Source organism: Zosterops lateralis (genome assembly GCF_965231275.1).
Source record: "Zosterops lateralis genome assembly, chromosome: 25".
Taxonomy (NCBI): Eukaryota; Metazoa; Chordata; class Aves; order Passeriformes; family Zosteropidae; genus Zosterops; species Zosterops lateralis.
Window position 1 is genome coordinate 5,818,240 of NC_139785.1, and position 25,660 is coordinate 5,843,899.

Genomic DNA, 25,660 nt, shown 5'->3' on the forward strand with positions numbered 1-25,660 from the left:
AGTTCCAAAATCTGGGAGGGGCTGCAACCAGGTCTGCTCAAACCTCCACAGGGACTGAGTCCCACCTGTGTAGAGCACAGAGACACACACTACCTTTCCTCAAGGGAACTGGAGCTTTTATTGCCCAGAGACGTTCAAAACACAAATCAGGCAAAGCCCAACTTCCACCCAGCCTTGTTTGTGTCAACTAGAGGCTCTTCAGTGTGTCCAGCTGCTTTCCTGGGCCAGAAGCACATGGAGGCATCCACTCTTAACCCAGCAACATCAGCACCAGCAAAGAGACTGCAGGCTTCACCCCACCACTGGCTCCAAGGTGGGCACAGCTGCTGTCATGTGCTGGAGATGCAGAGATAAATGGCACCATTCCAGTCCTGCCTCATCAGTCCTTAGGGATGTCCAGCTCTAGTTTCCTCAGGGTTTTTTGGAAGAAGAGGGGTGGCTTGCAGACAAAGTCCAAGGGCTGGCCCAGGGGCAGGCAGAGCCTGTGGGCGTGCAGGTGCAGGGGCAGGTGCCGAGCCTTGCTCTGCTCCAGCTTCAGCCTCCTCAGGGTGAGCTCAGGAAGCTTCTGCAGCAAGGACAGAAAAATGTTTCCTTCAAAACTGTAGCTTTTCAGCAGGGATTTGAAGGGATTTGAAATCTCTAGGCCATGATGAGCTGGGGGACACAAGGGGCTGTATCCCCCCCTAGTCCAAGACCTGCCTTACCTGGGGAGCCAGTTTGCTCCAGTGTGAATATTTGTGATCCCCCAGGATGGGGCACCCCAAGCCATAGGCCAGGTGAACCCGGATCTGGTGCTTCACCCCTGATGAAGAAAAGGAGAAGAAGATAAACATGGCATCCAGCTGTGCCAGCACCCTCAGTGCTGGACAAAGCCATGCTGAAATTGCTGGCAGCTGGCAAACAGCTCGGCAGCAAAGCATTGCCCCAGCAGGGCTTATCCCCAGAGCTCTGTCCCAAACAGGATTCCAGTAATTTCCAATGACAAGCTCCCCTTTCTAGAGCTGCTGCTGAGTGCACAGAGGGCAGATCCAGCCCTGGGCAGGCCTCACTCACCAGTGATGGGCTGGAGCTCCAGCAGGGAGCAGGCGGAGGCGGCGCCCAGCCGGCGGTACCGCGTCACCGCCCTCTCAGCGCTCCGGTTCCTGCGGACCCTCACCACCTTCCCGTCCTCCGGACACAGGCGGTAGTTGGGAGCCAGAGTCATCTGAAGGGTGGTGAGAGGGGCAGTTGGGGGAGCCAGGAGGGGATGCTGGGGCTGCCTGGCCAGAATGGTGGCCAAGAGGAACACGGGACTCACCTTGTAGTGGGACTGGTGGCTCTGCACCTCTTTTTCCACAATGGGGATCTCCACAACACCCTCAACGGGGTCTGGGTCCCCCAGGACAATTGCCCTGGAAAGGGAAAGCAGAGGTCTGCAGGGTGTTGCTTTCACAGGATGGGAATCCTCCCCTCAGCCCCTCTCCCATGACCCACTCCCATAAAATGGTGCTGAAGGGGGGAGATAAGCAACACCCCCCTACTTCCACAAAGCCCTCACACCCCAGGGATTGCCCCCTCACCCTTTTTTTAAACCCTCTTCACAGCCCCCTCTTCACTCAAACCTTTCCTACCAGTAGATCTTCTCCACCTGACGGGTTTTGAAGAGCTGACGGATCTTCTCTGCTGCCTCCTTGCTCCGGGCCAGCACCATCACACCCGTGGTCTCCTTGTCCAGCCGGTGGCACAGGTGGAGGGGCTCAGCTTTCATGTTCTCCAGCATCTTAGCCAAAATGGGCAGCACATCAGCGATGCAGTTCTTGATGCTGGGGCCACCTGTGTGACCCAGGGCAGCGAGGAGTCTCACCTCTTGTACTCCCCATGTGCCCTAAATCACCCCAAAATGTGAGGAGACAGAGGATCCCTGTCAGCACCATAGAGCTATTTCCATTCCCCACTGCCCCTCACCGTGCACAGGGAGCCCGTAGGGTTTGTCTATCACCACGATCTCCTCATTCTGGTACACAGTTCTCTCCTTCAGGATCTTGGCCAGGACATTGGGGTGAACCTGCTGCAGCTGCTGGCTCAGCCCAGCAAGTTCCCGGAGCCATCTCTGTGTGGGGTCCTTGGGGATCTGAGGAGAGAATGAGACACTGGTGGTGGGGTTTAAACAGCTCTTGGCTTTCACACAAACCTGCCCTGTGACCTGCAGCAACATGTTTGCCTTCCATGTGCTCCTGCTCCATGGCTGAGGGACAGTGTGGAATCCAGAGGGATCGGGACAAGCTCAGCCAGTGGCCTTGGGGAATCTCAGGAGGATCAACAAGGCCAAAGGCAGGTGCTGCACCTGGATCAGGGCAACCCCAGGATCAATCCAGGCTGGGGCTGAAGGGATGGATGGAGAGCAGCTCTGGGAGAAGCACTTGTGGTGCTGGTGGGGGAGAGCTGGACAGGCCCTGGCCCAGAGCCCCCCTGTGCTGGGCTGAGCCCCCAGCGGGGGCAGCAGGGGAGGGGGGGATTCTGCCCCTCTGCCCCCCCAGGTGAGACCCCACCTGCAGAGCTGCCTCCAGCTCGGGGGGCCCAGCACAGGGAGGAGCTGGAGCTGCTGGAGCCAGTCCAGAGGAGTCACAGAGATGCTCCAGGGCCAGAGCCCCTCTGCTCTGGAGCCAGGCTGGGAGAGCTGGGGGTGCTCACCTGGAGAGGAGAAGCTCCAGGGAGAGTTTAGAGCTCATTCCAGGGCCTAAGAGGCTCCAAGAAAGCTCGAGAGGGACTTGAGGCAAGGACTTGGAGGGACAGGATAAGAGGAATAGCTTCACAATGACAAAAAGACAGAGTTAGAGTGGATATTGGGAAGAAATTCTTCCCTGTGAGGGTGGGGAGGGCCTGGCACAGGCTGTCCAGAGAAGCTGTGGCTGCCCCATCCCTGGCAGTGTCCAAGGCCAGGCTGGACGGGGTTTGGAGCAACCTGGCATAGAGGAAGGTGTCCCTGCCCATGGCAGGGGTGGGACTGGATGTTTTTATACCATCCCACCCGATCCTTCTCACCCGCGCGCCCCGCTCCCCGTGCCCGCCCGCGCAGTGCACGCCGGGAGTTGTAGTCCGGGGACACAAGGCCCAGCGGCCCGCACTTCACTAACCTCCCGCTGTTGCTCCTCGCTCTTCCGCAGCCGCTCCGCCAGCTCCTCTGCCCGCAGAGCCGCCGTCACCCGCCCGCTCCCGCAGACGCCACGAACCGCCCGGGCCAGCCCCGCGCCGCTCCGCCAACAGCGCCTCGCCGCGCCGCCGCCCGCCGCCATCTTCTACTCCCTCCTCCGCGTCCCTCTGGCGACCAATGGCGACGCCGCGGGTGCGGCACCGCGGAGCGCCTGTCCAATGGGAAGGTGCCGCCAGCTGAGCGACAGCCGCGCTGGCCAATGGCAGTGCGCGGGGGGGTGCTTAAACGGCGGCGGCGGTTGTGGGTCATAACGGAGCAGTGGGAGCGTCGCGCTGGGCCCGCAGGTACCGGGGGCCCGCAGGTACCGGAGAGCGAGAGGGGTGGGGGGTCCCAGCCCAGCCTCAGCCATCCCCCTCAGTGCTGCCTCACCGCGCCCTGAGGGCGCTGAGCCCCTTCACATTGCCCCAAACCAGAACACGACACCGTTACACCGGTTTTCTAGAGATTTATAAAAAATAGCACTAAAAAGATGAAATTTTAAAAAAGTGTGAAGCCCCAGCTCCCCCCATGCCGAGGTGCCGTCACTCAGTGTCCATACAGACCCTCTTGGGCAGCTGCTCGGGGGCTCCAGTGCTGCCCCGCTTGCCTTCGGGGGGCTCCCCGGCCCAGTCCCCCGGGCCCTGGGGCGGCTCGATGCGGCCCCTCCGCACGAAGTGCTCGATCCGGGCCTCCAGCCCCTCGCACCTGGGCCGGGCCAGCAGGGGCTTGTAGGTGCGGGCCTGGACCCCTTCCACAAAACCGCTGATCTGGCTGTGGAGTGGGGGCTGCAGCTCAGCCCAGGGCACCAGGCTGCTCTCTGGACCTGTGGCATCATGGAAAAACAATAAGTTAATCCTCTGTAATTCAGAGAATCCCATAATGGTTGTGTTGGAATGGACCTTAAAGCTTATCTTGTTCCAGTCTCTGCCATGGGCAGGGACACTTTCCACTATCCCAGACTGCTTCAAGCCCTGTCCAGCCTGGCTTTATCTTGTTCCACTCTCTATCATGGGCAGGAACACCTTCCACTATCCCAGACTGCTTCAAGCCCTGTCCAGCCTGGCTTTCAACATTTCCAGGGATGGGGCAGCCACAGCTTCTCTGGGCACCCTGTGCCAGCTCCTCCCCACTCCCCCAGGGAAGAATTCCTTCCCAATATCCCATCCAACCATGCTGTCTGTCAGTGTGCATTCCAAGTTATTCCCCCCAAACTCCCTCTACCTTTTGTGGTGGCCACAGGAGCAGCGTCCAGCCCTGCCAACATGTCCCTGAGCACGTGGGTCTTGACGGCGTGGCTGGCCCAGAGCTGCTGCAAGTGTGTCACGTTGAAGCCCTGCACCTCTGGGTCGTAGAGCCACTGCAGCTCTGGGAACTCACAGTTGTACAGGACCAGGGGGAACTCGACTGCCATGCTGGGGACAAGAAGAGGAGGTGTGACCACAATGCAGCTCAAGAACAATGGATCTGCCACAAACCTTCACAAAACTTCCTTTCTGAGTAAAAAAGTGACTTAATTTTCACCAAATACCAAGGACTACAGCTATCAAAACTTTGCTAAAGAGCAAGCAAACAGAGATCCTTGCAGATATATTCCAGTGAGGCCACCAGCAGCCTGTTTCCATGCTGGCATGGCTTGCCAATGGCACTCCACACACACAACTGCTGCTCTGAAGGGCAGCCCCATTGGGTTTTCCAGACCAATCCCTGATATATTCTCTCTTCTGCCCTCCTCCTGGAGGCTTTTAACTAGCTCAGTTATTAGGAGAATTTGGAGAGAATTATACCAAGGATGAGGTGAGGTATCTCAGAAGAGGCCCTTTCTCCGAGACCTTTGTCCCAGGTGTTTATTTTTCCGATTTTCAGGGGGGAAAGAGAGAGAGCAAAGGAAGGGGAGACAATTTATAGCCTCCCAGCTCAGAGGAGAGATAGCTGGACCACGGCCAATGGGGTCAAAGAAGGAAGTAAGGGTCACTCTAAGTGGTAAGGGAGTCCAGGGGTCGGGGGGAGAAACCATTTCCCCAGAGAATTACAACAAATCCCTACCTGTACTGCGGTTTCCGTGGGTTCTTCTCCACATTCAGCAGCTCATCAATGACATCAGGGCTCTCCATGCCCTGGCCAATGAGGAAGAGCACGGCCATCATGCAGCGCACCTGGTGGTACAGGAACGCCTGTCCCGTCACCTCGAACTGGCACAGCCGGAAAGGATCCCTTGGCCCGGCTTCTCCTCCTCTCCCATCCACCCACGTCACCCCAGCACTGAGGATGGTCCTCTGGAAATTGAGCACCCCGTTGGCCACGTCCATCTTGCAGAGGTTGCGGAAGTCGTGGGTGCCCACGAAGCGCCGGGCCGCGCTGTCCATGAGCGCCACGTCCAGCTGGGCACAGGGGAAGAAGTAGCGGTAGGTGCGGCTCAGGCAGCTGAAACGGGCGCTGAACTCGGGCTCCACGGGGGCCCAGGCCAGCACTCGGATGTCAGGAGGCAGCACCCTGTTGAGGATGTGGGTGTAGCGGAGCTCCTCTTGTTTCCCCTCGCCCTCGTGACCGTTGAGCTGCTGCCCCTCTGGCAGGCTGGAGCGGAGATCCAGAGAGATCACCTGCAGAAATGGTTAGAGCGTGGATGGACAGGCACAGCGGTGTGTAGAGCCAAGTCTTCCCACACCTCTGGGAAATAAATCCAGGATCTCCTACAGATCCTACAGATGAAGGTAGCTGCAGACAGGCAATCCTACCACGGCAGAGCTGCGAGTGCCTCTGAGGACCTGAGCAGATGCCATGGATTCCATTAATAAAACAGGGAAAGTTGCAGGCTGCCTACGTAGCACGGTCTCAGAATGGCTTCATCTTTAGTCACTGGGTTATAATGTGCTTTTTTTTTTCCCCAAGCTGGAGGTGATGACTGGAAGGCAGTAACAGCCTGGCTGCCCGAGAAGCCTGGTGTAGGAACAAGTTCATTCCCACCGTGGGTGCTGGTGCTGAAGTGGCAGCAAGAGAAGACACCAAATGCCCTGATTTCATGTGGCTCATCATGTGAAGGAGAGCAGAGCAGCCATTTGAAGCTAAACTTATGCCAGCTTTGCTTTCTGTGCTGGGAAGGAAGAAAGGAGACCCAGCCCTATGGTGAAGCCAGCAAGGTTGTGCTCTCCCCAGTGTCTCAGCCAGCCGGATGGCTCCATGCCCACCGAGCAGGCTAGCTTGCTTCCCTCCCTCCAGCTCCCACTCCCACGCTCCCTTCCGCTGGCTGCAGCTCCCCTCAGACCCTTCTGTGCAAGAATTCAGCTGCCTGATGCTGCAGGAACTGAGCCAGTTCCTGGAGATTTTGGATTTTTGTAGGGTTGGCAAGTTAAATCAGCTGAGAGGGCAGGGCATCACCGAGCTATTGGGAAATCTGCAGCCTAAAACAGATTTTATCCTCCTAAAACAGGGCCCTGGAAAACAACTAATATGGGGGGGAAAACGGCACTAAAAAGGTCTGAAATCATCATTGCACATGCAGGAAACCATTGCCAGGTTCACCTGCAGGGTTAAGAGCTGATGGCTTTTAAAGAACAAATCCAAGCTGTGCCATGGGACAGCAATCCCACCCAGAGAAACCCACAGGAACCTCCATGGGGACGCTGACCTGCCCAAAGGCACTGACTCCCTTGTCCGTGCGCCCGCAGCGGTGGTAGTTGGATGTCTGTCTGTCATCCACCAGCCGTGTCTTCTTCAGGGCCTCAAAGAGCTTCTCCTCGATGGTGTTGGGGGTGTTCTCCTGGCTGGCAAAGCCCTGGTAGCCCCAGCCCAGGTAGGCGATGCGCAGAGCCACGTGCCTGCGGCTGTGGGCACCGAAATCAAAGGGCCGTTGTTGGCGTTTCCTGCCTTTCCCAGGGGCTGGAGGAGCCTCTTTCCTCCCAGCACCTTCTCTGTCCTCACGGAGCTTCTCCTGCAGCCGCTTCACCTCCTCTTCCAGCTCCTGCACCCTCTTCAGGAGCTGCTCGTGGTCAGTAGCCATGCTCTCCTCAGCCATAGCCAACACCTTGGAGTGTCAGTTTGTTGCTGGTGGATCCTTGGGGTCTGCAGGGAAAGACAAAAAATGGTGGATTTGCATTTTATGTGCTTTTTATTAGATTTCTACGCTTGTTCTGCAAAGTAACTGTTACCAACAGAGTCAATCTTTATTGTCTGAGCCCCTTGGTGTTCCCAAAGGAGTGCAGGCAGGGTAGGGCCACTGGTGCTTAGCTCGGGCAGCTTCATCTCACTCCAATCTCTTTTTTTGGACTCTTCAATCACTCCTCTTCCCCCAGCTGATGGGATCTGCTCTGTCAGCAGCAGCACGTTCCCGGCGAGGAGCCCTTATCACTTTCACACCTGCATCCCCACTGCAGACAGCGTGCTGATGGCTGCCACTCATCCCGCCCCGCCATCTGCTCCCACTGTTCCCGGGCACCGGCAACACTTGCGGCTTTTCAAACTGCCTTAAAGAGATCCTAAACCCGTGCTGAGAGTGGAATCTGTGTCTGGATCTCTTTTTTGTCACAGGGTTGGAGGTTTACTATCACCAGACTCATAAATGAGCATCTAAACACACTGCAGTGAGCCCTTCTCTCCTCTGGAAATAAAACACCCTCCTTGATGTCTCTTGATTAAATTATCACTAAATATTATGTGTTTAGAAGCAGAGGTACAGGAAAAGACCATTAATCTCTTGCCCAGCATATGGAACCTGCCCTGTGTTTTTCCACCAGGAAAAATATTAATTTATCACATAATTATTTCTAGTGTAGTTTTCTAACAGGAATTTAGAGGTTGTGTTTGTGTTATGGTAGGGAGGAGCCTTCTGCTGGTAGCAGGAGGTTTAGCAGCACAATGAGGACACCCCCAACCTAAATCAACACCCCTAAACCCAAAACCTTGAGTGTCAGAACCCCTTTGACATCTTTAGCCAGCCTGAATTTACTGCAATAAATTAACCCTGCTTTCTTTTTCTGCAGGATCCCACCAGTTTGGTGGGAAGCATGGAGAACGTGCTGGGATCTGAGGAAGAGCTGGCAGCCAGTCTGAGCCAGCTGAGGGGCTGGCAGGGACACAGCGAGAGCCCCTCACATTCCCACGACGATCCCTATGACTCATACATGGATTTTGATGCAGAGCCAGCCTATCCCATGGATCAGGCAGAAGCCAGGATGATGGTGATGAAGAGGAAGGTGCTGAGGCACAGACCTGACGGAAGGCTGGAAGTCTTTGATGAGTCACACAACGCCAAGCCCTGGAGCCTGGGGCACCACAGCACTTACATGGATGACACCATTGCTGAAGAGGGGACCAGCAGTGGCACCTTGGCACACTACCACCACTATCACGACGACCAGCTCCCTGAGGTGCACCCCAGCTCTGTCTTTGGGGATTTTGGGAGCGACTCTATATCCGAGTACCCCATTTCGGGGCGAGCACCCACAAACTACATTGCTCCACGGGCCGTCAGACAGAAGAGAACTGACCCGGTGGCCAAACTCAACGGGTACAAACAAGACTGGGAAAGATTCAGCATTCCCGGGCAGGACACGCACCAGGGCCTGCGCTGGGCCGTGAGGAAGCAGATGCAGCAGTCGGGGCTGCCCCGCCGGGTGCAGAAACGCCTCGTCCCCAACCTGTACGAGGTGCCCACGATGAAGAAACGCGACTCCCTGCGCTTCGGGGTGCGCTGGGACCTGGCCCACAGCCTCATGCCCCGCCAGAACAGCTCCTCCTAGAGCCCCAGCCCTGCTGCTTTCTCCTCCTCAACGACCTCCATAGTCTGGAAAATCCTCCTGGTAGGCTTCAAGCAGGTTAAGCTTTGGTGTGGAGGAGGTTTTCTTTGCAATGTCTAGGCGATATCTTCTCAATAAAGCATCTACAAAGATTCCTTATTGTTCTCTGGGTTCATTAAAAACACTGCAGGCAACATCCATTATACCAGACTTATCTCTGCGTCACCTAAATCTGCTGCCTTTGCCTTATTTTACCTCATCTTTAAAATAAATGAGATTTAGGATGGAAGCAAGGTATTATTAGCACTACTAGTAGTGTTATTACTATTACTAGCGTTATTTTTTCTCCAGAAATGGGAATGGACTGAAAAGGTGGAAGTTCTGGTGCAGGAAAGAGTCCCCAGAAGCTCAGTGGGATGGTTGGAAGAGGGAGTGGGGGGAGGTGATCCCAGATGGGGGACACATAAGTTTGGGGACCCAGCTGTTCACCCCACAGTGCAGGGGTTCTGGCATCTCGGGGGACCTTCCAGCTTGGTGCTCCCTGGCTCTCCAGCACCCTGTATATCCCCATCCATCTGTGAAGGGGTCTTTGCCCACCAGAACCCTTGAAACCCTCCCCCAGTCTTGTAACTTCCCTGCTCCTTCAGCACCCAAAGGCACCTCCCCTCTCAGACCCTGTGGGTCTGCTGCAGGGACCTTCCTGCTCTGCAAGGTCCCTGCCATCCAATTCCCCAGGGACCCCACTATCCTATGGGGCAGTCTCTATTCCCCAGAGACCCCCAAAACCTTATGGGAACCAATGCTGGCACCACATAGGATCCCTCTGTACAACTGAGGACCCCTCACTGGCCCTGTCCCACAACACCCCAGTGACCCCCAAAGCCCCATGGCATCACCCTGGGGACACCTCCTTCCCTCCTGGTGTCCGACCCCTATCCTGGGCTGAGCATCCTACAGGGGGGGAGAACACACAGCCCCCAAACCCTGCAGGGTCCCTCTCTACCACGGAGGAGGTGAAGCATTGATTTAGAAGAATTAAAGACTTTAGTCAAAATAGATAGTGCTGAGATAATGTAGCTAAAACTTCCCTTTTGTTAACAGAAGCCAGACTGAAGGAACTGATAAATCATTGAAGGAACTGATAAATGGAGGCTCTCAAACTAGGCTTTTGCATCAATAGACCCCATGAATACAATACAATCATAAATCAAACAGTCTTAGAAAACAGGATTCAGCTGTCAAAGGTTAAAAAGTCAAGGGAGGAAGACCCATCTTACTTCATCATTTTAGGACCCTACCCCATAAAAAAGACCACCGACCCATTTTAAAGAACAAACTCCCCATGCTTAATGGCTTTTTGGGCTAATTGCCATACAAAGCAGGGAATGGGATGTACCAGAGTTATGAACATGCATTTGTGTTTTGGATATTCAATACTCCTGTACATAAAAGCCCCTGTGACCATCTGTAAATTGTGTGTGTGTATTTGGGAGCGATAAACACACACTTTCTAACTTTAAACTATTAGAGAGTCTTTGTCCTTCATAGTTGGATATTGGTATTAGATCAATATCTGTATTTTTTTTAATAAATCAGAGGGAGAGCAAAGGCCTCTCGCCCCTCCACTGTCCCTGTCCCCATCTCCCCAGCAAACAACAGGAACCCCCTCACCCTTTTAGGGAGGAGTTTTTGGCACCCTATAGCCCCCTGTGTGCAGCAGAGAACCCTCCCCGCCCTGTGAGGAGCCGGTGCCCGGCACCCCAAGGCCTCTCTCCCTACCGGTGGTCCCGCTGCTCTCTCTCCTCCGCTCCCGCCGGTGCCGGTGCCGGATGTTCCCGCCCCGCCCCTTCCGGCGGCCCCGCGCTGAGGACGCTCCATGGCGGGCTCGGAGCGCGGCCTCCGCGGCCTGGGCGCGGCTGGCACCGACAGCTCCCCGGGCTGTCCGTGGCACGGAGCGGGGCCCCGCCGCTCCAACTCCCGCTGCCCCGGGCTGCGCTGCCCCGGCAGGCCCGGCCGGCCCACGGCCCGAGGGCTGGGCCTGCTCCCCGCGCCCCCCGCGCTGCCCCCCGCCCGGGCCCGGGCCCGCGCCGAGGAGGAGGAGGAGGAGGAGAGAGGTGGGTCCCGGAGGGGCTGGCGGTGTTCGGCCCCGCCGAGCACGGACCGGCCCCAGAGGGGTCCTCAGGGAGGGGAGGCCCGCAGTACTGAGTCGTGATTTACTCAGGAGACATCCAAAAGGGTGTTTTACTTCCACAGGAGAGAAGGCACACAACATTTAGTCTTAATTTAATCAAGAGGCATCCAAAAGGATGTTATACTTCCAGAGGAGGGAAGGGCCGCAATATTTAGTCATAATTTAATATCAAGAGACATCCGAGAGGGTGTTTTACTTCCAGAGGAGGGAAGGCACACAAAATTTAGTCGTAATTTAGTCAAGAGACGTCCAAGAGGGTGTTTTACTTCCACAGGAGAGAAGGCACACAGTATTTAGTCATAATTTAATATCAAGAGACATCCAGGAGGGTGTTTCGCTTCCAGAAGAGGGAAGGGCTCAGTGCAGTGTGTTTAGATGTTCAATTTATGGTTATGGTGATAGTAAGTGTGGAATAATGGATGTTACCTGTGGTGTTTCTAATAAACGGAACAGTAAGAAATCCTCTGGAGAGAGAAGAGGATTCTCATTGCAAGCCTTTTGTTGTAAACTAAAGCACAAGAAGTTCCACCTCAAAATGAGGAAGAACTTCTTGACGTGGAGAGTGTCAGGGCACTGGGACAGGCTGCCAGGGGAGGTCCTGGATTCTCCCTCTTCAGAGACATTCCAGACCTAAAGCAACACATTCCTGTGCCACCTGCTCCAGCTGACCCTGCTTTGGCAGGGGGTTTGGACTGGATGATTTCCAGAGATCCCTTCCAACCCTAATGATTCCTGTGATTCCATTTGTTCTATTGACGGAGTTGCTTTTCCCAGTGCCGCTGGCCGAGATCTCACTGATGAACAAGTTGATCCACACGTCCCTGGTGGAGTCCAGGCAGCACGTGGAGATCCTGCAGAGGGACCCCACCTCCCCACTCTATTCCATCAAGAGCTTTGAGGAGCTGCCCCTGTGAGTTGCCACAACCCCAGTGACCCCACCGTGCTCCAGCACACCAGCCTCCTTCACATGAGGGCTTGGGATGCTTTGTCTCCACAGGAAGAAGGAGCTCTTGCAGGGGGTTTATATGATGGGCTTCAACAGACCATCCAAAATCCAGGAGCAGGCTCTGCCACTCATGCTGGCATACCCGTGAGTAGGAACGTGGTGTGGCTGAGCCCCTCGTGGCATCCCAGCCCTGTGGTGCCAAGCAGGAACACCCTGACCCCTGCATTCCACTAAGCTGCTTTTGCCTTGCAGGCCCCAAAATCTGATTGCCCAGAGCCAGTCAGGGACAGGGAAAACAGCAGCTTTTGTCTTGGCCATGTTGAGCAGAGCCAATGCCAACGAGAAATATCCACAGGTAATGCAGGACAGGGAGAGATGCTGTAGAAGGGGTTGGCCCAAGCACCCAGGACACTGCCACGGGCAGAGCTCTGGGCATTGTCCCTGTTCCTGTGTGACTTTACCCACTGGAGAGGGATGAATAAACCACCAGGGCCCATCACTGTGGCAGGTAGGACCAAAAGCACAGTGCCCACCTCAGGGAGGTGCTTTGACTTGGCAGAGTGGATCAATCCAGGCTTCAGTTATCCTGGAATTTAGGTTTTGAGGAGCAACTGCAGACACTGCTGGTTTCTGGTGGTCAAATACTCCCAGTCCCTTCTCTGGGTGCAGAACCAGCTTTGCCAGCTGTTTCCAGCCATGTAGGTCTCCTCTTGTATGTATGGACAGTGTGACTGAACTGGGGCACAGGAACAAGCTGCACCACGCTTCTGAGAGAGGAATTTCCTCCTCAGAAACAACAGCAGGGGGAGCTTCTTTCTGCCCCTTTGGCTGGAGCTGGGAACACAACCCAGCTCCTGAACCTCCAGCTGTGCTGTGCTGAGCACAGTGGGATGTGGGATTGCTCCTGAGCTCCTCTTGCTGTCCCTGCCTGGTGTGTCCTGACAGCTCCTTCCTCTGCTCTCCTGCCAGTGCCTGTGCCTGGCTCCCACCTACGAGCTGGCTCTGCAGATCGGGCAGGTGGTGAGAGCCATTGGGAAATTCTGCTCTGACGTCAAGGTGAACTACGCTGTCCGGGGAAACCGAGGTGAGTCCGGCACAGCTGCCAGCACTGCTCCAGAAATGGGGTCCCCCCTTAGAGCCTGGAGCTACCAGGGACTGCCCAGACATCCATGAGGGGAAATGAAGTAATGTTAGTCCCCCTTTCCTACTGAGGAGGCTTTTCCACCATCACTGGCTGCTTGCAAACTCCCTTTTTCCATTTTGGGTGGTTTCCACACCCCAGTGCTGTAGGGAAGTGTGGTGATGACCCCTTGAAGGCACCACTGAGCAGCCAGGGTGTGAGCAAGCCAAGGGAAAACAGAGCACCAGAGAGCTCCATGCCTGGAAGAAGACAAATGCCTTTTGCCTCCTTGCAGTTGTGAAGGGTATGGTGCTGGAGGAGCAGATCATCATCGGAACTCCGGGCACCACACTGGACTGGTGCTTCAAGCAACGCGTCCTGGACCTGACAAAGATCTCCTTGTTCGTGCTGGATGAGGCTGACATCATGATTGACACACAGGGCCTCTCCTGTCAGAGCATCCGCATCCACAGGTGGGGATTGCTGAGAGCTGCTCTCCTGATCCCCTGCCTTCCCTTCTCTTCTTTAGCGTTAAAGGAATCTGTCACCAAAGAGCTGTAAGGGTGTCCCCATGGTGCCAAAGAGGCTTGTCCACAGGCCTGTCTTTCTGTAAAGCTGCATGCACTGGACACACAGGAAGACACTTCACCTTATTTACCTTTTCTTTGAGCTGTTACAGGCCTCAGATTGACTCACAGAATCATAGAATGGCCTCAGCTGGAAGGGACCTTAAAGCCCATCTTGTTCCCACCTTTTCCCATGGTCAGGGACATCTTCCATTAGACCAGGTTGCTCAGAGCTCCATCCAGCCTGGCCTTGAACACTCCCAGGGATGGGGCAGCCACAGCTGCTCTGGGCAACCTACAACAGGGCCTCACCATCCTCCCAGGGAAGAACTTCCTCCTAATATCTAAATCTGTTTTCTTTCAGTGTGAACCCATTCCTCCCTTTTCCTGTCACTCCAGACTCTTGTAAAGAGTTCCTCTCCATCTTTCTTGTCAGCCCTGTTGTCTTCCCTTTCCACTGAAGGCAATGCAAAATCAATTTAAATTAGGGTTTCTGCCCTTCTCTCATGGGGCAGCAGCTGTCTCCAGGGCTGACAGAGCTTTTTCCCTGCCCCAGGGCTCTCCCCAAGAGCTGCCAAGTTCTGCTGTTCTCAGCCACTTACAAGGAGCCCGTGCGGGCCTTTGCGGAGCGGATCATCCCTGACCCCATCGTGATCAAGCTGCGTGAGGAGGAGCTCACCCTGAGCAACATCAGGCAGTACTTCATGGTGTGCCAGAGCTCAGACGAGCAGTACAAGGCCCTCTGCAACCTCTACGGCAGCTTCACCATTGGTCAGGTCATGATCTTCTGCCAGGTAAGGCTGTTACCCCTGCACTTAGAGGGGTAACAAATTGTGACGTGGGTGCAGACCCTCACACAGGACAGCAGGTCAAACATGGGAAGCTCCTTTTATTATCTGACTCCAATTTACTTATATACACTTTTTACAGAGGGCCCAGATTGGCCCAAGGAGGTTACAACATCCTGACTCCATTGGTCACTATGACCATCAGTCACATTCTCTCTCAGAGAACAACTATACAAAACATACAGATAAATTCACATTGTTTACATGAAGCAACGTGAGAATCAGGCTGCAAAGGTTCAGACACTTGAAAGCAAGAAAATGCAGGGGCCACATAAGGCCCCTGCCTGGGAGGGCCCTGCACTGCCCCTCTCCTGTTGGGAATAGCAGGAATGGGTCATTTCACAGTGTGAACACAGTGGGCCCCAGAACTAAGCAGCAGAAAAAAGTTCCACGAGCTCCCTCAAAAGGAGCAGGAGACTCTGGAGGGGGGATTGTTGTCCTCAGGTGAAGAGGTGTCTTGTCTCTGCCTCGGCCAGCCCTGACACCTCGACAGTGAAGGGTTTGGTAGCAGGATGAACCTCACCGACCCCTGTGAGTTCTTGTTTGCCCGAAGGAGTAAAGCAACGACAGCAGGAAAAAAGAGGAGATTGTTCAGGGTTAACTGCTGGCTTTATTCATCAGGGGATCTGCCCCAGCAGACACCCCTCAGCAGAAGCAGCAGGGGAAAAAAGCGAGGGAAAAAAGCGGGAAACCCCCCCAATGTAACACTTTTTATTGGGGGGAGGAACTCAGGGATGGGTTTAACTGGGGACAAATCAGGGGCCAAGGGGGTCTGGCTCTCCAGGTAAATGACACACACTGTAACAAATCAATAACGCAGGTGGGGAGACAGCTGAAGTCTTGTTCAATCACTTGGGGTCCTTACTGGAACTTTCTAGACTTTTGGGAGAGACCCCAAAGTGACAGGAGGTGTATAACTTACGACTGACATAAAACCGGGATTGGGGTAAAACCAAAAAGGGTGGAACATGGGGCAAACCATTACAACGTATAAAAAGGAATACAAAACAAGGAACAAACACATACACAAAACTGATAAAACCAAAGCCACACCACTACACTGAGGCTCTCCCTGTGTGCGCAGACCCGGCGGATGGCGGACTGGCTGTCGGCGAGGATGAGCCGGGACGGGCACCAGGTGGCCGTGCTGACAGCAGAGCTGACGGTGGTGCAGAGGGCCAGCGTCATCCAGCGCTTCCGTGAGGGCAAGGAGAAGGTGCTCATCGCCACCAACGTCTGTGCCAGAGGTACCCTGATGTTGGGAAAGATGAATCAGGGCAAACCTTGCTTAGCAAAAGATTCTGAAGATATGAAACCTGTAATTGAAATGGAAATGGGAGCTCACTTTGAGTTGTAGGATACCGAGCCTTAGTTACTCTATAACCTGAAGACAACAGCCTGAGCAGCTGAAGGAGAATCCCTTTGGATTGAACAATACCTTTCTGCTGGCTGAGGGATCCAAAGGTCAATGTAGCAAAACAGGAAAGTCTAAAGAGTAGTTTTTAGAGTTTAAAATATAACACAGTATGGTAATGTAGTAGTTCTTATAGGCTGTGTGTAGATTGTATAGGATGTTGTGTCTTGTATTGGTTGGTCACTGTAAATTAGAATATTCATCACAAAAGGAGATATAATGTATGGTAACAAAGCTCTCACTGGCTCTCTTGCTTGTTCTCTTTTCCCTGCTCTCTTCCCCCTGCAGTCTGACCCCTGCCACCTTGCTCTCTTGCTCCCCTCTTCTTAGCCCATACCCTCTTGCTTTTTCTCCCTCTGTCTTTGGGACTTCCCTCCAGCCCAGGCTGGTGGCTGAAGGCAAAGCCCTTTTTACCCACGACCCTTGCAATAAAACCACATATTCTAGAATATCTCAGGTCAGCAGAGTTCCTTGTCCCTGTAATCCACAGATCCTCCTACACCCTGGGACACCCAGCACCCCTCTGATGGCCCAAAATGCACCGGGCCTGCTGTTCTTCCACCTGGGCTTGAGCAGCTGGTCCTGTGAGACAAAGTATCCCAAGAGAATCCTTTCCCTCTGTTTCCAGGCATTGATATACAGCAGGTCACCACGGTGGTGAACTTTGGGCTGCCCATGGATCAGGACGGAGAGCCGGATTTTGAGACCTACCTGCACCGCATTGGGCGGGCGGGACGCTTCGGGCACCGCGGCATCGCCTTCAGCGTGGTGGAGAGAGGGGCCGTGGGCATGGTGCACAGGATAGAGGAGTATTTCCGTGAGTATCCACACAGATCCACCACTCTGGGAGGGGGAGTTTGGATTGTGATCCCCTCCAGCTCATTTCCTGTTCTCAAATTGTCCTTGTCGGGCTGATCCTCCTCCCAGGGCTCATCTCGCTGGGAATGAGTGACAGATGCAGCTTTTAGGGTGATTTTTGCTCCCCAGCAGGCAAATTTACCAAGAAACAGCCCTAGGGGTTGTGTGCAACTTGCAAGGGACGTTACCAGTACCCAGGATCCCTCAGCATCCCTCCTTCAGGCATTTTTTCTGCCTTTCCTTGCAAGCTCTTGTCCCAGGGGATCTGGTGCCCCAGCTTAGCTCAGCCCTGGCTGTGGGAGAGGAGCTGACAGCTGTGGAAATCTTTCCTGAGTGGAAATTGATTGTCACTTGTTCACATCAAGAGGATTTTCGTGGGATTTGCCAGATGCCAGGGCTGCACTGATGGCTTTTTGAATCCCAGTGCCTGTTTTCCCTGTGGTTTTTAGAGGAAGCCTTCTGATGGGCCAGAAACAGTGTCCCTTCCTCATCTCCAGCCTCAGAGCCACTCGCCCCTCTTGGTTCCTTTAAATGTCCACCATCCTTGGAACCTGGAGTGAGCCTGAGGCAGACACCAGGCAGAGAAGACACCAGCCACACATTCTGGCAAAGATTGTTGCCGTGGAGTAGAAGCAATGAGCAACTGGAACAACTGGCCTGTGGATGAACCCAGCCACAGCCATGGCCAGAAGGAGCCAGTGTGAGAATGAACTCCCAGCAGTCTGTGCTGTTCACGTGGTGATGTTGCAGTTGGAGGGTACAAACCTTCCCTGTCCTGCATGGCTGTGGAGGTGGGAACAGGGAGCTGGGGCATGTCAGAGGCTGAGCTCTGTCTGGTGCTGCTGTGGAGCTGCTGCTTGTGCTTGGTGCCATCTGTGGCTGCTGCCCTGATCCTGTTCCACTCCTGCTTTCTCCCAGCTGATTCCCCTGCTGACCCAGTTCCCCCTGCACTTCCTTCCAGTCGATTTCCCTGCAGAGGGAAGTGCTGCAGTGAGCACTCCAGGAGCTTCCCAGCTGGTGTGGGGCACTCAGGTGGTGCAGACATGGCTCAGGGAAACAAGCTGTGCTCACAATTGTCCCAGCAATTGCTCTTTTCCTTCCTACAGAGACCACGATCAAGCAGCTGGATCCGCACGACATGGACGAGCTGGAGAAGCTTGCAGCTGAGTGAGGAGCAGGGATTCGTTCTCCCAAATCCAAGTTCTAGTTCTAAACAGGAGGAAAAGTTACAAGGGAAAACTTCCCGGTTCTCTTGTGTCCTCCTGGAGCTGTTGAGTTTTGTTGTGTTGCCCGAGGAGAGGCTGGAGTGAACCTTGTTTCGCTAGATGGCAGCAGGAATCCACTGCTGCCAGCCCAGATCCTGGGCCAAACCCAAGTGTTCAGGGTCCCAGCAGTGCAGGAGAGAGTTTGGAGCTCCAGGGATCCGAAATCCAAGTGTTTGGGGTCCCATCAGTAGGGGAGAGAGGTTGGAGCCCAGGGGCCTGAAATCCAAGTGTTCGGGGTCCCAGCAGTGAGGACAGAAGTTGGACTCCAGCGACTGGGCTGTGTTTGTGCCTTTGTTATTTAATAAATTAAATTGTTTGTAATCACCAGGGTGGCTCCTTCTTTACCAAACTTCTCTGAAATGTATCAACCCTCACAGGTGGGGTTTGATTAGCTCAGTGTTGACAATGGTGTCATTTGTTGGGTTGGCTACGGCACCCTGCTCTCCTCATCCAAATTTCTATCCAAACCTGACCTGAAGGGCCACGAAAAGTAACCAAAATGTGATGAGAGCCCGGCCAGAGGGGTCAGTGGGAGCAAGACCAGGTGGTAGCAGGAGAGGGCCTGGCCCTGCAGTTCCTTGCTGCCAGCTTTAACCCTTTGGGGCATTTCAAGCCCCAAAACCTCTTTGTGTGATTTTGGTAACAAGCAATGAATTCTAATGAAAGGATCAGTGAGGGAGATGGCAGGTAGTTTTCCAGACTTTGCTGGGTGTTCCGTGATCCCCCTCACCACGTGCACCCCCAAATCCCCCCTGGTTTGCTCCAGCCCCCTGGAATTGCGTTACAGCACAGTCGCCCCCATGAATGTTTGATGCTCTGGGGCGTGGCAGACAGTGGGAGATGAAATATCAAACCTTGCTCCTTGCCTGGCTTCCCCAGCTCCAAACCCCCCAGCTTTGATCACAGGGGACTGGCAATGTATTTTCCCCTTCTTTACCCAAAAAACATCTGTGTGTGGAGAAGGGAACACTCAGGAATTAAATTCCCAGGTGAGGGGAACACAAGGATTCTGCCATGCCCACAACAAGCTCACCCCTCCTCATCCCTGAGATTGCAGCCACCCAGGCCGCAGCAGCAGCAGCATCGGATTCCCCCTTGCTGTCAGCTTGATAAATAATTAACAATTAATCAGGGCTGGGCTTAATTACCGGGGGGTAACCGGAGAGCAGGTCGTGGCGGAGAGCGCAGCCCTGGTTCGGCGCGCCGGACATGGCGCCATGGAGCGCGGCCGGGCACCGCCACCGCCTTGGAGGGGACCCTGGATCCTGTGCCTGCTGCCGGCGCTGGCGGGGGGTGAGCACAGACCCATCCCTCATTTCCCGGGGTATGGGGAGAGCAGGAGGGTGATGGATGTGCCACCCCCGGGGCAGGGCAGCCGCTGGCAGCCGGCGAGGCGGCCTACGAGGAATGGAGGGCCACGGGCGTGCGAGGCCGGGCGGTGGAGCTGAGCTGTGGGCCGGTGGCCGCAGCCCCGCCGGCCGTGGTCTTCTGGAGCTTCACGCCGCAGGGAGAGGGGCTCCCACGGGCCGTGGCCGTGGGCTCGGGCAGGGAGGTGGCCCTGGCCCCCGGCACGGGGATGCTGGGCCGGGTGACGCTGCGCAACGGGACGTTGGAGCTGCGGGAGCTGCGCGTGGGCGCCCAGGGCCGCTTCCTCTGCCAGGGGCTGTTCCCAGAGCGGGGCCGGCTCCGTGTGGGTTATGCCGCCGTCCTCCTGCGTGTCCTGGGTAAGTCCCTGGCCTTGGCCAGCCTGGGGGGACCTGCTGGCCAGCAGCAGCCAGTATCACACTCCCCTAGATCAGCCCTTACCCAGTAGCCACCCACTGGCCAACAAACCACCCCCCTAGCCAGCAAAGGGCTCCAATAATAAAAGGAGTCAATAAATCATAGCACAAGCCAGTGTAGTGCCCCACTAGCCAATGCAGAGTCCCACTAGCCAATATGGGGGTTCACTAGCAACTGTAGTACCCCCTTCACCAACAAAGCACCCCACTAGGCAGCAGAGTACCCTACTTGCCAATGTAGTCTGCCACTAGCCAGCAAGGCATCCTACTAGTCAACATAACACATCACTAGTCACTATAGCATCCCATCAGCCACCATAGCCCAACATGAGCCAACACAGCACTCACCAGCCAACCCAGAGCCCCACTAGCCACCACAGGACACCATTAGCCAGCAAACCTCCATTGCCTCCAACTGGTGTAGCCCCCTGCTAGCCAACACAGTAGCCCTCTAAGCCACCCTCATTTCCTTGCCCCAAGCATCCCACCACCCCAAACTGGTCCCAGTACAAACTGGTCCCAGTAGCTATCCCAGCTGGTTCCCACACCCACAGCCAGGGTGGCCCTCACCAGCCTGCAGATGTCCTCACTGGCCATTCCACGGCTGCTGTGGCACTTTACTGGCCTAACAATCTGTCTGGGTGGGGGCAATGGGTGGGCCCTGGGGTGTTGTGATGTCTCTGGGGGCTGCTCACACTCGCTGTCCCCAGTGCCCGTGTCCAAGCCCTTCGTGCGGCCCACGGCGGCGGCGGCGGCGGAGGGGGCGGCGGTGGCCCTGACCTGCACCGTGCGGGAGGGGACGGAGCCCCTGAGCTTCTCCTGGCAGCACCAGGAGCCCCGGGGGGGGCCCTCAGTGACCCCCGCGGGGCTGGGGGGCTCCAGGGCGGAGCTGAGGCTGACCCCTGCCAACCGCAGCCACACGGGCTGGTACGTCTGCACCGTGAGCAACGAGGTCAACAACCACACCAGTGACCCCGTCTACCTGGACATCGTCTGTGAGTGCCCTGGGGGGGCCCTCAGCTGCCAGCTGGGGGGGCATCTTCAGGGCTGGTGACATCCAGAGCATGGCTGTGGCCACCACAATGGTTTGTCCATGGCCACTGAGCACCCTGCCACCGTGGTGTGCCCATAGCTATCATGGAACCCCCATGGACATCATGTCTCCTGCCACCATGAGGCCTCTGTGGCCACCACCATGTCCCTGTGGCCACCACCTTGTCTCTGTGGCCACCACCATGGCCCTGTGGCCACCAGGGTATGGCTTGTTGTTGCTTTGACACGTTCATGCCCATCACTGGAATGGTCTGCCCAAGGAGGTGGTGGAGTCACCATCCCTGGATGAGTTTAAAAGGAAACTGGATGTGGCACTTGATGCCATGACCCAGTTGAGGTGTCAGGGCTGGGTTGGACTCAATGATCTTGAAAGTCTCTTCCAACCTACACATTCTGTGATTCTGTGATTATCACACACCCCAGCAGCCTCTGTAGCCACCATGGCCACGGTGTGCACGGCCACCACGATGGATCTGTGGCCCCTGTGGTGCTCACAGCCCCTGCAGTGCACCCTGTCTAAGGGGGCTTTGCTGCCCTGCTCCCCACCAGGGAGGGCTGTGCCCCCTCTGCGGGGACATCCCTGTCCTAAAGCGCCCCGTGTCCCCACAGATGGCCCCGATGAACCGGCCATCCGCGTGGAGCCCTTCTCCCCCGAGCAGGGGGCCTTCTCTGCGGGCGAGCGGGAGGACGTGGTGCTGAGCTGCCTGGCCCCCTCCAACCCCCCGAGCCGCTACGTGTGGCTGCACAACGGCTCGCAGGTGCACGTGGGGCAGACCTTTGTCATCCCCGCCATCGCCCGCGCCCAGGCGGGCACATACACCTGCCTGGCCGAGAACAGCCACCTGCAGACCCGCAGCCAGGCCACCATCGTGCTCACCGTTTACTGTAAGTAACCCCGCGGGGAGGTCCCCGGGGTGACACGGACCAGCGCAGCTCCCGGTGAGGATGGGGGCGGGTGGGGCGGTTTGGGGTGGGGCTGGGGTGGAAGCCACGCTCTCCCCCAGTGCGGATGGTCTCCGGCAGATCCCCCAGCCGGGAGCCCCAGCTGCTCCGCCCAGGCCTCCGAGGACCAGCGGGACGTGGCCCTGCGGTGCCGCTGGCCGGGGGGCTTCCCCCTGGCCCGGCTGCGCTGGGTGGGCCCCCAGGAGGAGGAGGAGGAGGATGAGGATGAAGAGGGGTTGATGGGGACGAGTTTTTCCATGGCCACCAGGATCCAGCCAGGGGCGGCCACCAGGAACGGCAGCTCCTTCTCCTGCCGGGCCTCCCACCCCGCGCTGCCGCTGGGGGCCGCGTGTGGGACCACCCTGTGTGAGTGACAGCGGGCCCCCCTGTCCCCAAACCCCCTTTGTGACCCCCGGGTGTCCCAGCAGAGCCGCAATTCCCCCGTGCCGTGCCCAAACCATGGGACGGGCACTCCAGGGCGGTGCTGCCTTTCCTGGGACCTGCAGCACCTCCAGCTTGCTCCAAAACGGGGGGTGCTGTGGCATCGCCAAATCCCCAAATCCCTGGGGGTTTTTTTGGGGATGCTTTGGCACTGCCCCGCCCTGACCCCGCTCCCTCCCCAGGGGTCCCGCCGGGCGGCCCCACCTGCGCGGCGGCGGCCACCAAGGGTGACGAGCTGGTGATGCTGCGGTGCCGCTGGGCCGGGGGCGCCCCGCCCGTCACCCTCCGCTGGCGGGACAGCGCGGGCCGGGCCCTGGGCGAGCCCGTCCCCTCCGCGGCCGTGCTGGTGCTGAGCCCCGAGCGCAGCCTGGGGGGCCGCGCCTTCGTCTGCGAGGCCGCGCACCCGCTGCGGGCCCAGCCCGCCCGGTGCCGCCTGCGCCTGGGTAAGGGGGCTGTCCCCGGGTGTCCCCATGGGCTGTCCGGGGTGTCCCCATGGGCTGTCCCCGGGTGTCCCCATGGGCTGTCCCCGGGTGTCCCCATGGGCTGTCCGGGGTGTCCCCATGGGCTGTCCCCGGGTGTCCCCATGGGCTGTCCGGGGTGTCCCCATGGGCTGTCCCCGGGGTGTCCCATGCAGGGGGTGGCGCTGTCCCCGGGGTGTCCCCATGGGCTGTCCCCGGGTGTCCCCATGGGCTGTCCCCGGGGTGTCCCATGCAGGGGGTGGCGCTGTCCCCGGGGTGTCCCCATGCAGGGCTGGCGCTGTCCCCGGGGTGTCCCCATGCCGGGGCTGGCGCGGCCCTGCCGGAGCTGTCCCCCTGTCCCCGAGCAGAGGTGCCCGAGCTGGAGGCGCAGAGCGAGGTGGCGGTGCTGGAGGGCGGCGAGGCTCGGCTCCCGTGCCGGCAGCGGGGCGGCGGCGCCGGGCTCGGGGCCACAGTGCTCTGGTACGACCCGAAGGAGCGGGAGGTGACTCCGGGGCTGGCCAGGTACCGGCTGGAGCGGGGAGGAGCGTGGCTCAATCTCACGGTCCGGGATGCCGAATGGCCCGGGGACAGCGGGACCTTCCGCTGCACCGCCACCAACGCCGTGGGCACCGCCAGCCGCCCCGTCCGCCTCCGCGTGGAGCGTGAGTGCTGCGGGCCGGGTGACGAGGGTGACAAGGGTGACGAGGCCGGGCTGGGCACCCAGGGGGGTCACCGAGCCCGTCCCGCCGCAGGGTACCCGGCCCCGCCCAACGTCACCATCAGCAAACTGCGGTACACGCGGGCGCGCACCGAGGTGCGCCTGGAGTGGCGGACCCAGGGCAACGGGAACCTCACCGGCTTCGTGGTGCAGCGGCGCCGGACCAAGAAACCCCTCCGGGAGCCCCCCGGGCCCTGGGAAACGGCGGCCGGGGACATCGAGCCGCACTCCCGGGACCGGCGCCTGGGGGGGCTGGACCCCGCCGTGCTCTATGCGTTCCGAGTCCTGGCCGTGAACCACCGCACGGCCGGGCACCCCTCCGAGGGGCAGACCCCAGGTGAAGCGGGGGGACTGCGCTGGGCAGGGGCTGCCGCTCCCCGGGGCACAGCAGGGCTCGGTGGAGGAGTTTCCATCCCGGTGGAGCGGAGGAGCCGAGTGTGAGCGGCCGCCGGGAGGTTTCAGGCACAGCTCGCACTTTTCCCCGGTTTTTTGGGGCTCTGCTATGTTCCCTCTGCTCTCTTCCAGCCGAGCCTCCCCTGGAGGCGCTCCCGGCGGTGACGGGGGCGGCGGTGGCCGGGATGTTGGTGGCCACAGCGGCGTCACTGCTGGCCGTGCACTGCATCGCCCGCCACAGGGACACCCTGCCCCGTCAGTGCCACCCCCGGGGGGCTCAGGGGGGCTCAGCCCGGCCCCTGAGAGCCTCAGCTCACCCCGCCTGTGTCCGCAGGGCTGCACCGCCTGCTGTTCCGCACGTGAGTGCCCCAACCCCTGTCCCCGCCGCTCCATTGCCCCGGGGCACCGCCAGAGCCGCTTCCCCCCAGGCCCGGAGCGCAGGAGCCCCTGGGCACAGCCCGGGAGGCTGAAGGAGCCGCGGGAGGGGAGGAGGAGGCAGGGCCAGCACAGGGAGACTCGGCAGGAGCAGCACCAGCCCAGGGAGAGCCGCCTGTCCCCGGCACGGCAGGAGATGCTGAAGCAGCACCAGCACAGGGAGACCCTCCTGTCCCCGGCACAGCCGCAGGTACCGCAGTGAGCTGGGGCTGAGCCGCCCGCCCCATTGCCAGCCCAGCACACACCTGGTGCCTTTGGGCCCCTGGTGCCTTTGGGCCCCTGGTGCCATTGGGCCCCTGGTGCCATTGGGCCCCTGGTGCCATTTGGGCCCCTGGTGGTATTTGGGCCCCTGGTGCCTTTGGGCCCCTGGTGCCTTTGGGCCCCTGGTGGTATTTAGGACCCTCTACCCCCTGCAGAGCCGCCCTCAGCAGCACCAGGCAGCACCGAGGACACACCAGTTAATGTCACCATCACCGTGACAGCGACACCGTGACCGCTCCGGGTTTTTTTTTTTTGCTCTTTATTTTCATTTTCTTCCTCTCTTCCCACCGCGGGACGGCAGCACCCACCTGTGCTGGGAGGCTGATGCTTCCAAATGCAGCACCCGGTGAAAGTCCCTCCGGCTCAGCCTCGGGCCTGCAGTTACTGCTGGAGCTAAAATAAATATTTAGGCTACAATAAATAGTTTCTCACCGATGGAGAAAAAAAAAAAAAAAAAAAAAAAAAAAAAAAAAAAAAAGCCCGAGGGCTGAAGCTCCACTCTCAGCCCAGCTCAGCCCCTCGGCTGGGGATGCTGCTGAGGTTTCTCTGGTGCAAAAACAGCCACAAAGCTTTTTGTGGGAAGGGGCCTCATCTTCACCCCAAACTCCTCAATTTCAGGCCAAACCGCAGGAGGTTAAAAATAGCGACTGGAGATGGTTTTTCACTGCATTGGTGCAAGCAGGAAGGGAAGGAGGGTCCAAGGAAAGTGCCAGGCAGTTCCCAGCCTTCCTGAGTCCTCATGTTCTGTGTGTGTGGAAACAAAGGCACCTTGGGCCGTTTTCTCCTGTATTTGGTAAATAATAACCCATTGGGAGGTATCAAACCACATGAACCAACCTTGCTCAGTGCCCACAGAGCATCAATCCCCACACCAGCCATAGAGCAGCACTGATCCCTTTACCAAAACACCCCCAGAAATGCAAACCCTGCCCAAAGCCCCTGCAAAACCATCACCTCCAAACACAGAACATTCCAAAGGAGTATTGCAGCTTCTCTGGAAAACAGAGCATCTTTATCTGACACACCCACAATGCAGGGGAGGTTTAAGGAAGGTTGTTTAAAACCACGGTGA

General features: G+C 57.5%; 5 protein-coding genes across 9 annotated transcripts; 3 read left to right on the forward strand and 2 right to left on the reverse strand.

Annotated features, from left to right (window-relative positions):
• Nucleotides 1-108: 108 nt before the first annotated feature.
• RPUSD4 (RNA pseudouridine synthase D4) lies at nucleotides 109-3,272 on the reverse strand (the record flags this gene model as incomplete). The annotated part of the gene is made up of 7 exons (XM_083878142.1): nucleotides 109-565; nucleotides 705-802; nucleotides 1,054-1,204; nucleotides 1,298-1,391; nucleotides 1,611-1,812; nucleotides 1,945-2,110; nucleotides 3,114-3,272. 7 exons carry the CDS (start codon nucleotides 3,270-3,272, stop codon nucleotides 380-382), a joined length of 1,056 nt encoding a protein of 351 aa, XP_083734268.1. The 3' UTR covers nucleotides 109-379.
• Nucleotides 3,273-3,327: 55 nt separating this feature from the next.
• HYLS1 (HYLS1 centriolar and ciliogenesis associated) lies at nucleotides 3,328-9,108 on the forward strand. Of its 2 annotated transcripts, XM_083878190.1 has the most exons (3): nucleotides 3,328-3,491; nucleotides 6,056-6,303; nucleotides 8,143-9,108. In XM_083878190.1, the coding sequence occupies exon 3, from the start codon at nucleotides 8,167-8,169 to the stop codon at nucleotides 8,899-8,901; it is 735 nt and encodes a 244-aa protein (XP_083734316.1). In that variant the 5' UTR covers nucleotides 3,328-3,491; nucleotides 6,056-6,303; nucleotides 8,143-8,166; the 3' UTR covers nucleotides 8,902-9,108. The 2 variants fall into 2 exon arrangements, with proteins under 2 accessions (XP_083734316.1, XP_083734315.1); XM_083878189.1 differs by lacking the exon at nucleotides 3,328-3,491 and having other exon boundaries at nucleotides 5,786-6,303.
• On the reverse strand, nucleotides 3,712-10,736 carry PUS3 (pseudouridine synthase 3; the record flags this gene model as incomplete). The annotated part of the gene is made up of 5 exons (XM_083878188.1): nucleotides 10,678-10,736; nucleotides 6,792-7,225; nucleotides 5,213-5,766; nucleotides 4,391-4,581; nucleotides 3,712-3,992 (listed from the first exon to the last, which is right to left on the reverse strand). The coding sequence occupies exons 2-5, from the start codon at nucleotides 7,176-7,178 to the stop codon at nucleotides 3,712-3,714; spliced, it is 1,413 nt and encodes a 470-aa protein (XP_083734314.1). The 5' UTR covers nucleotides 7,179-7,225; nucleotides 10,678-10,736.
• A 219-nt stretch (nucleotides 10,737-10,955) lies between these two features.
• DDX25 (DEAD-box helicase 25) lies at nucleotides 10,956-18,502 on the forward strand. Of its 4 annotated transcripts, none has more exons than XM_083878042.1 (10): nucleotides 10,956-11,012; nucleotides 11,864-11,999; nucleotides 12,087-12,179; nucleotides 12,288-12,390; nucleotides 13,005-13,119; nucleotides 13,451-13,628; nucleotides 14,278-14,515; nucleotides 15,654-15,816; nucleotides 16,612-16,800; nucleotides 17,948-18,502. In XM_083878042.1, the coding sequence occupies exons 2-10, from the start codon at nucleotides 11,887-11,889 to the stop codon at nucleotides 18,010-18,012; spliced, it is 1,257 nt and encodes a 418-aa protein (XP_083734168.1). In that variant the 5' UTR covers nucleotides 10,956-11,012; nucleotides 11,864-11,886; the 3' UTR covers nucleotides 18,013-18,502. The 4 variants fall into 4 exon arrangements, 3 of the variants coding, with proteins under 3 accessions (XP_083734168.1, XP_083734167.1, XP_083734169.1); XR_014591770.1 differs by lacking the exon at nucleotides 10,956-11,012 and adding an exon at nucleotides 17,291-17,541 and having other exon boundaries at nucleotides 11,242-11,999; XM_083878041.1 differs by lacking the exon at nucleotides 10,956-11,012 and having other exon boundaries at nucleotides 11,242-11,999.
• An 821-nt stretch (nucleotides 18,503-19,323) lies between these two features.
• Nucleotides 19,324-24,255, forward strand: VSIG10L2 (V-set and immunoglobulin domain containing 10 like 2; the record flags this gene model as incomplete). The annotated part of the gene is given in 11 exon segments (XM_083877943.1): nucleotides 19,324-19,399; nucleotides 19,477-19,830; nucleotides 20,598-20,882; nucleotides 21,550-21,825; nucleotides 21,964-22,248; nucleotides 22,506-22,785; nucleotides 23,072-23,129; nucleotides 23,131-23,443; nucleotides 23,534-23,836; nucleotides 24,025-24,147; nucleotides 24,227-24,255. Coding segments are annotated over 11 exon segments (2,382 nt in total).
• Between the last annotated feature and the right edge of the window lie 1,405 nt (nucleotides 24,256-25,660).

Coding starts and splice junctions, on each gene's coding strand:
- HYLS1 (XM_083878190.1), top strand. CDS start 8,167: ATGGAGAACGTGCTGGGATCTGAGGAAGAGCTGGCAGCCAGTCTGAGC.
- DDX25 (XM_083878041.1), top strand. CDS start 11,815: ATGATTCCTGTGATTCCATTTGTTCTATTGACGGAGTTGCTTTTCCCA. Junction 15,817..16,611: donor CACCAACGTCTGTGCCAGAG/GTACCCTGATGT, acceptor CTCTGTTTCCAG/GCATTGATATACAGCAGGTC. Junction 16,801..17,947: donor CAGGATAGAGGAGTATTTCC/GTGAGTATCCAC, acceptor TCCTTCCTACAG/AGACCACGATCAAGCAGCTG.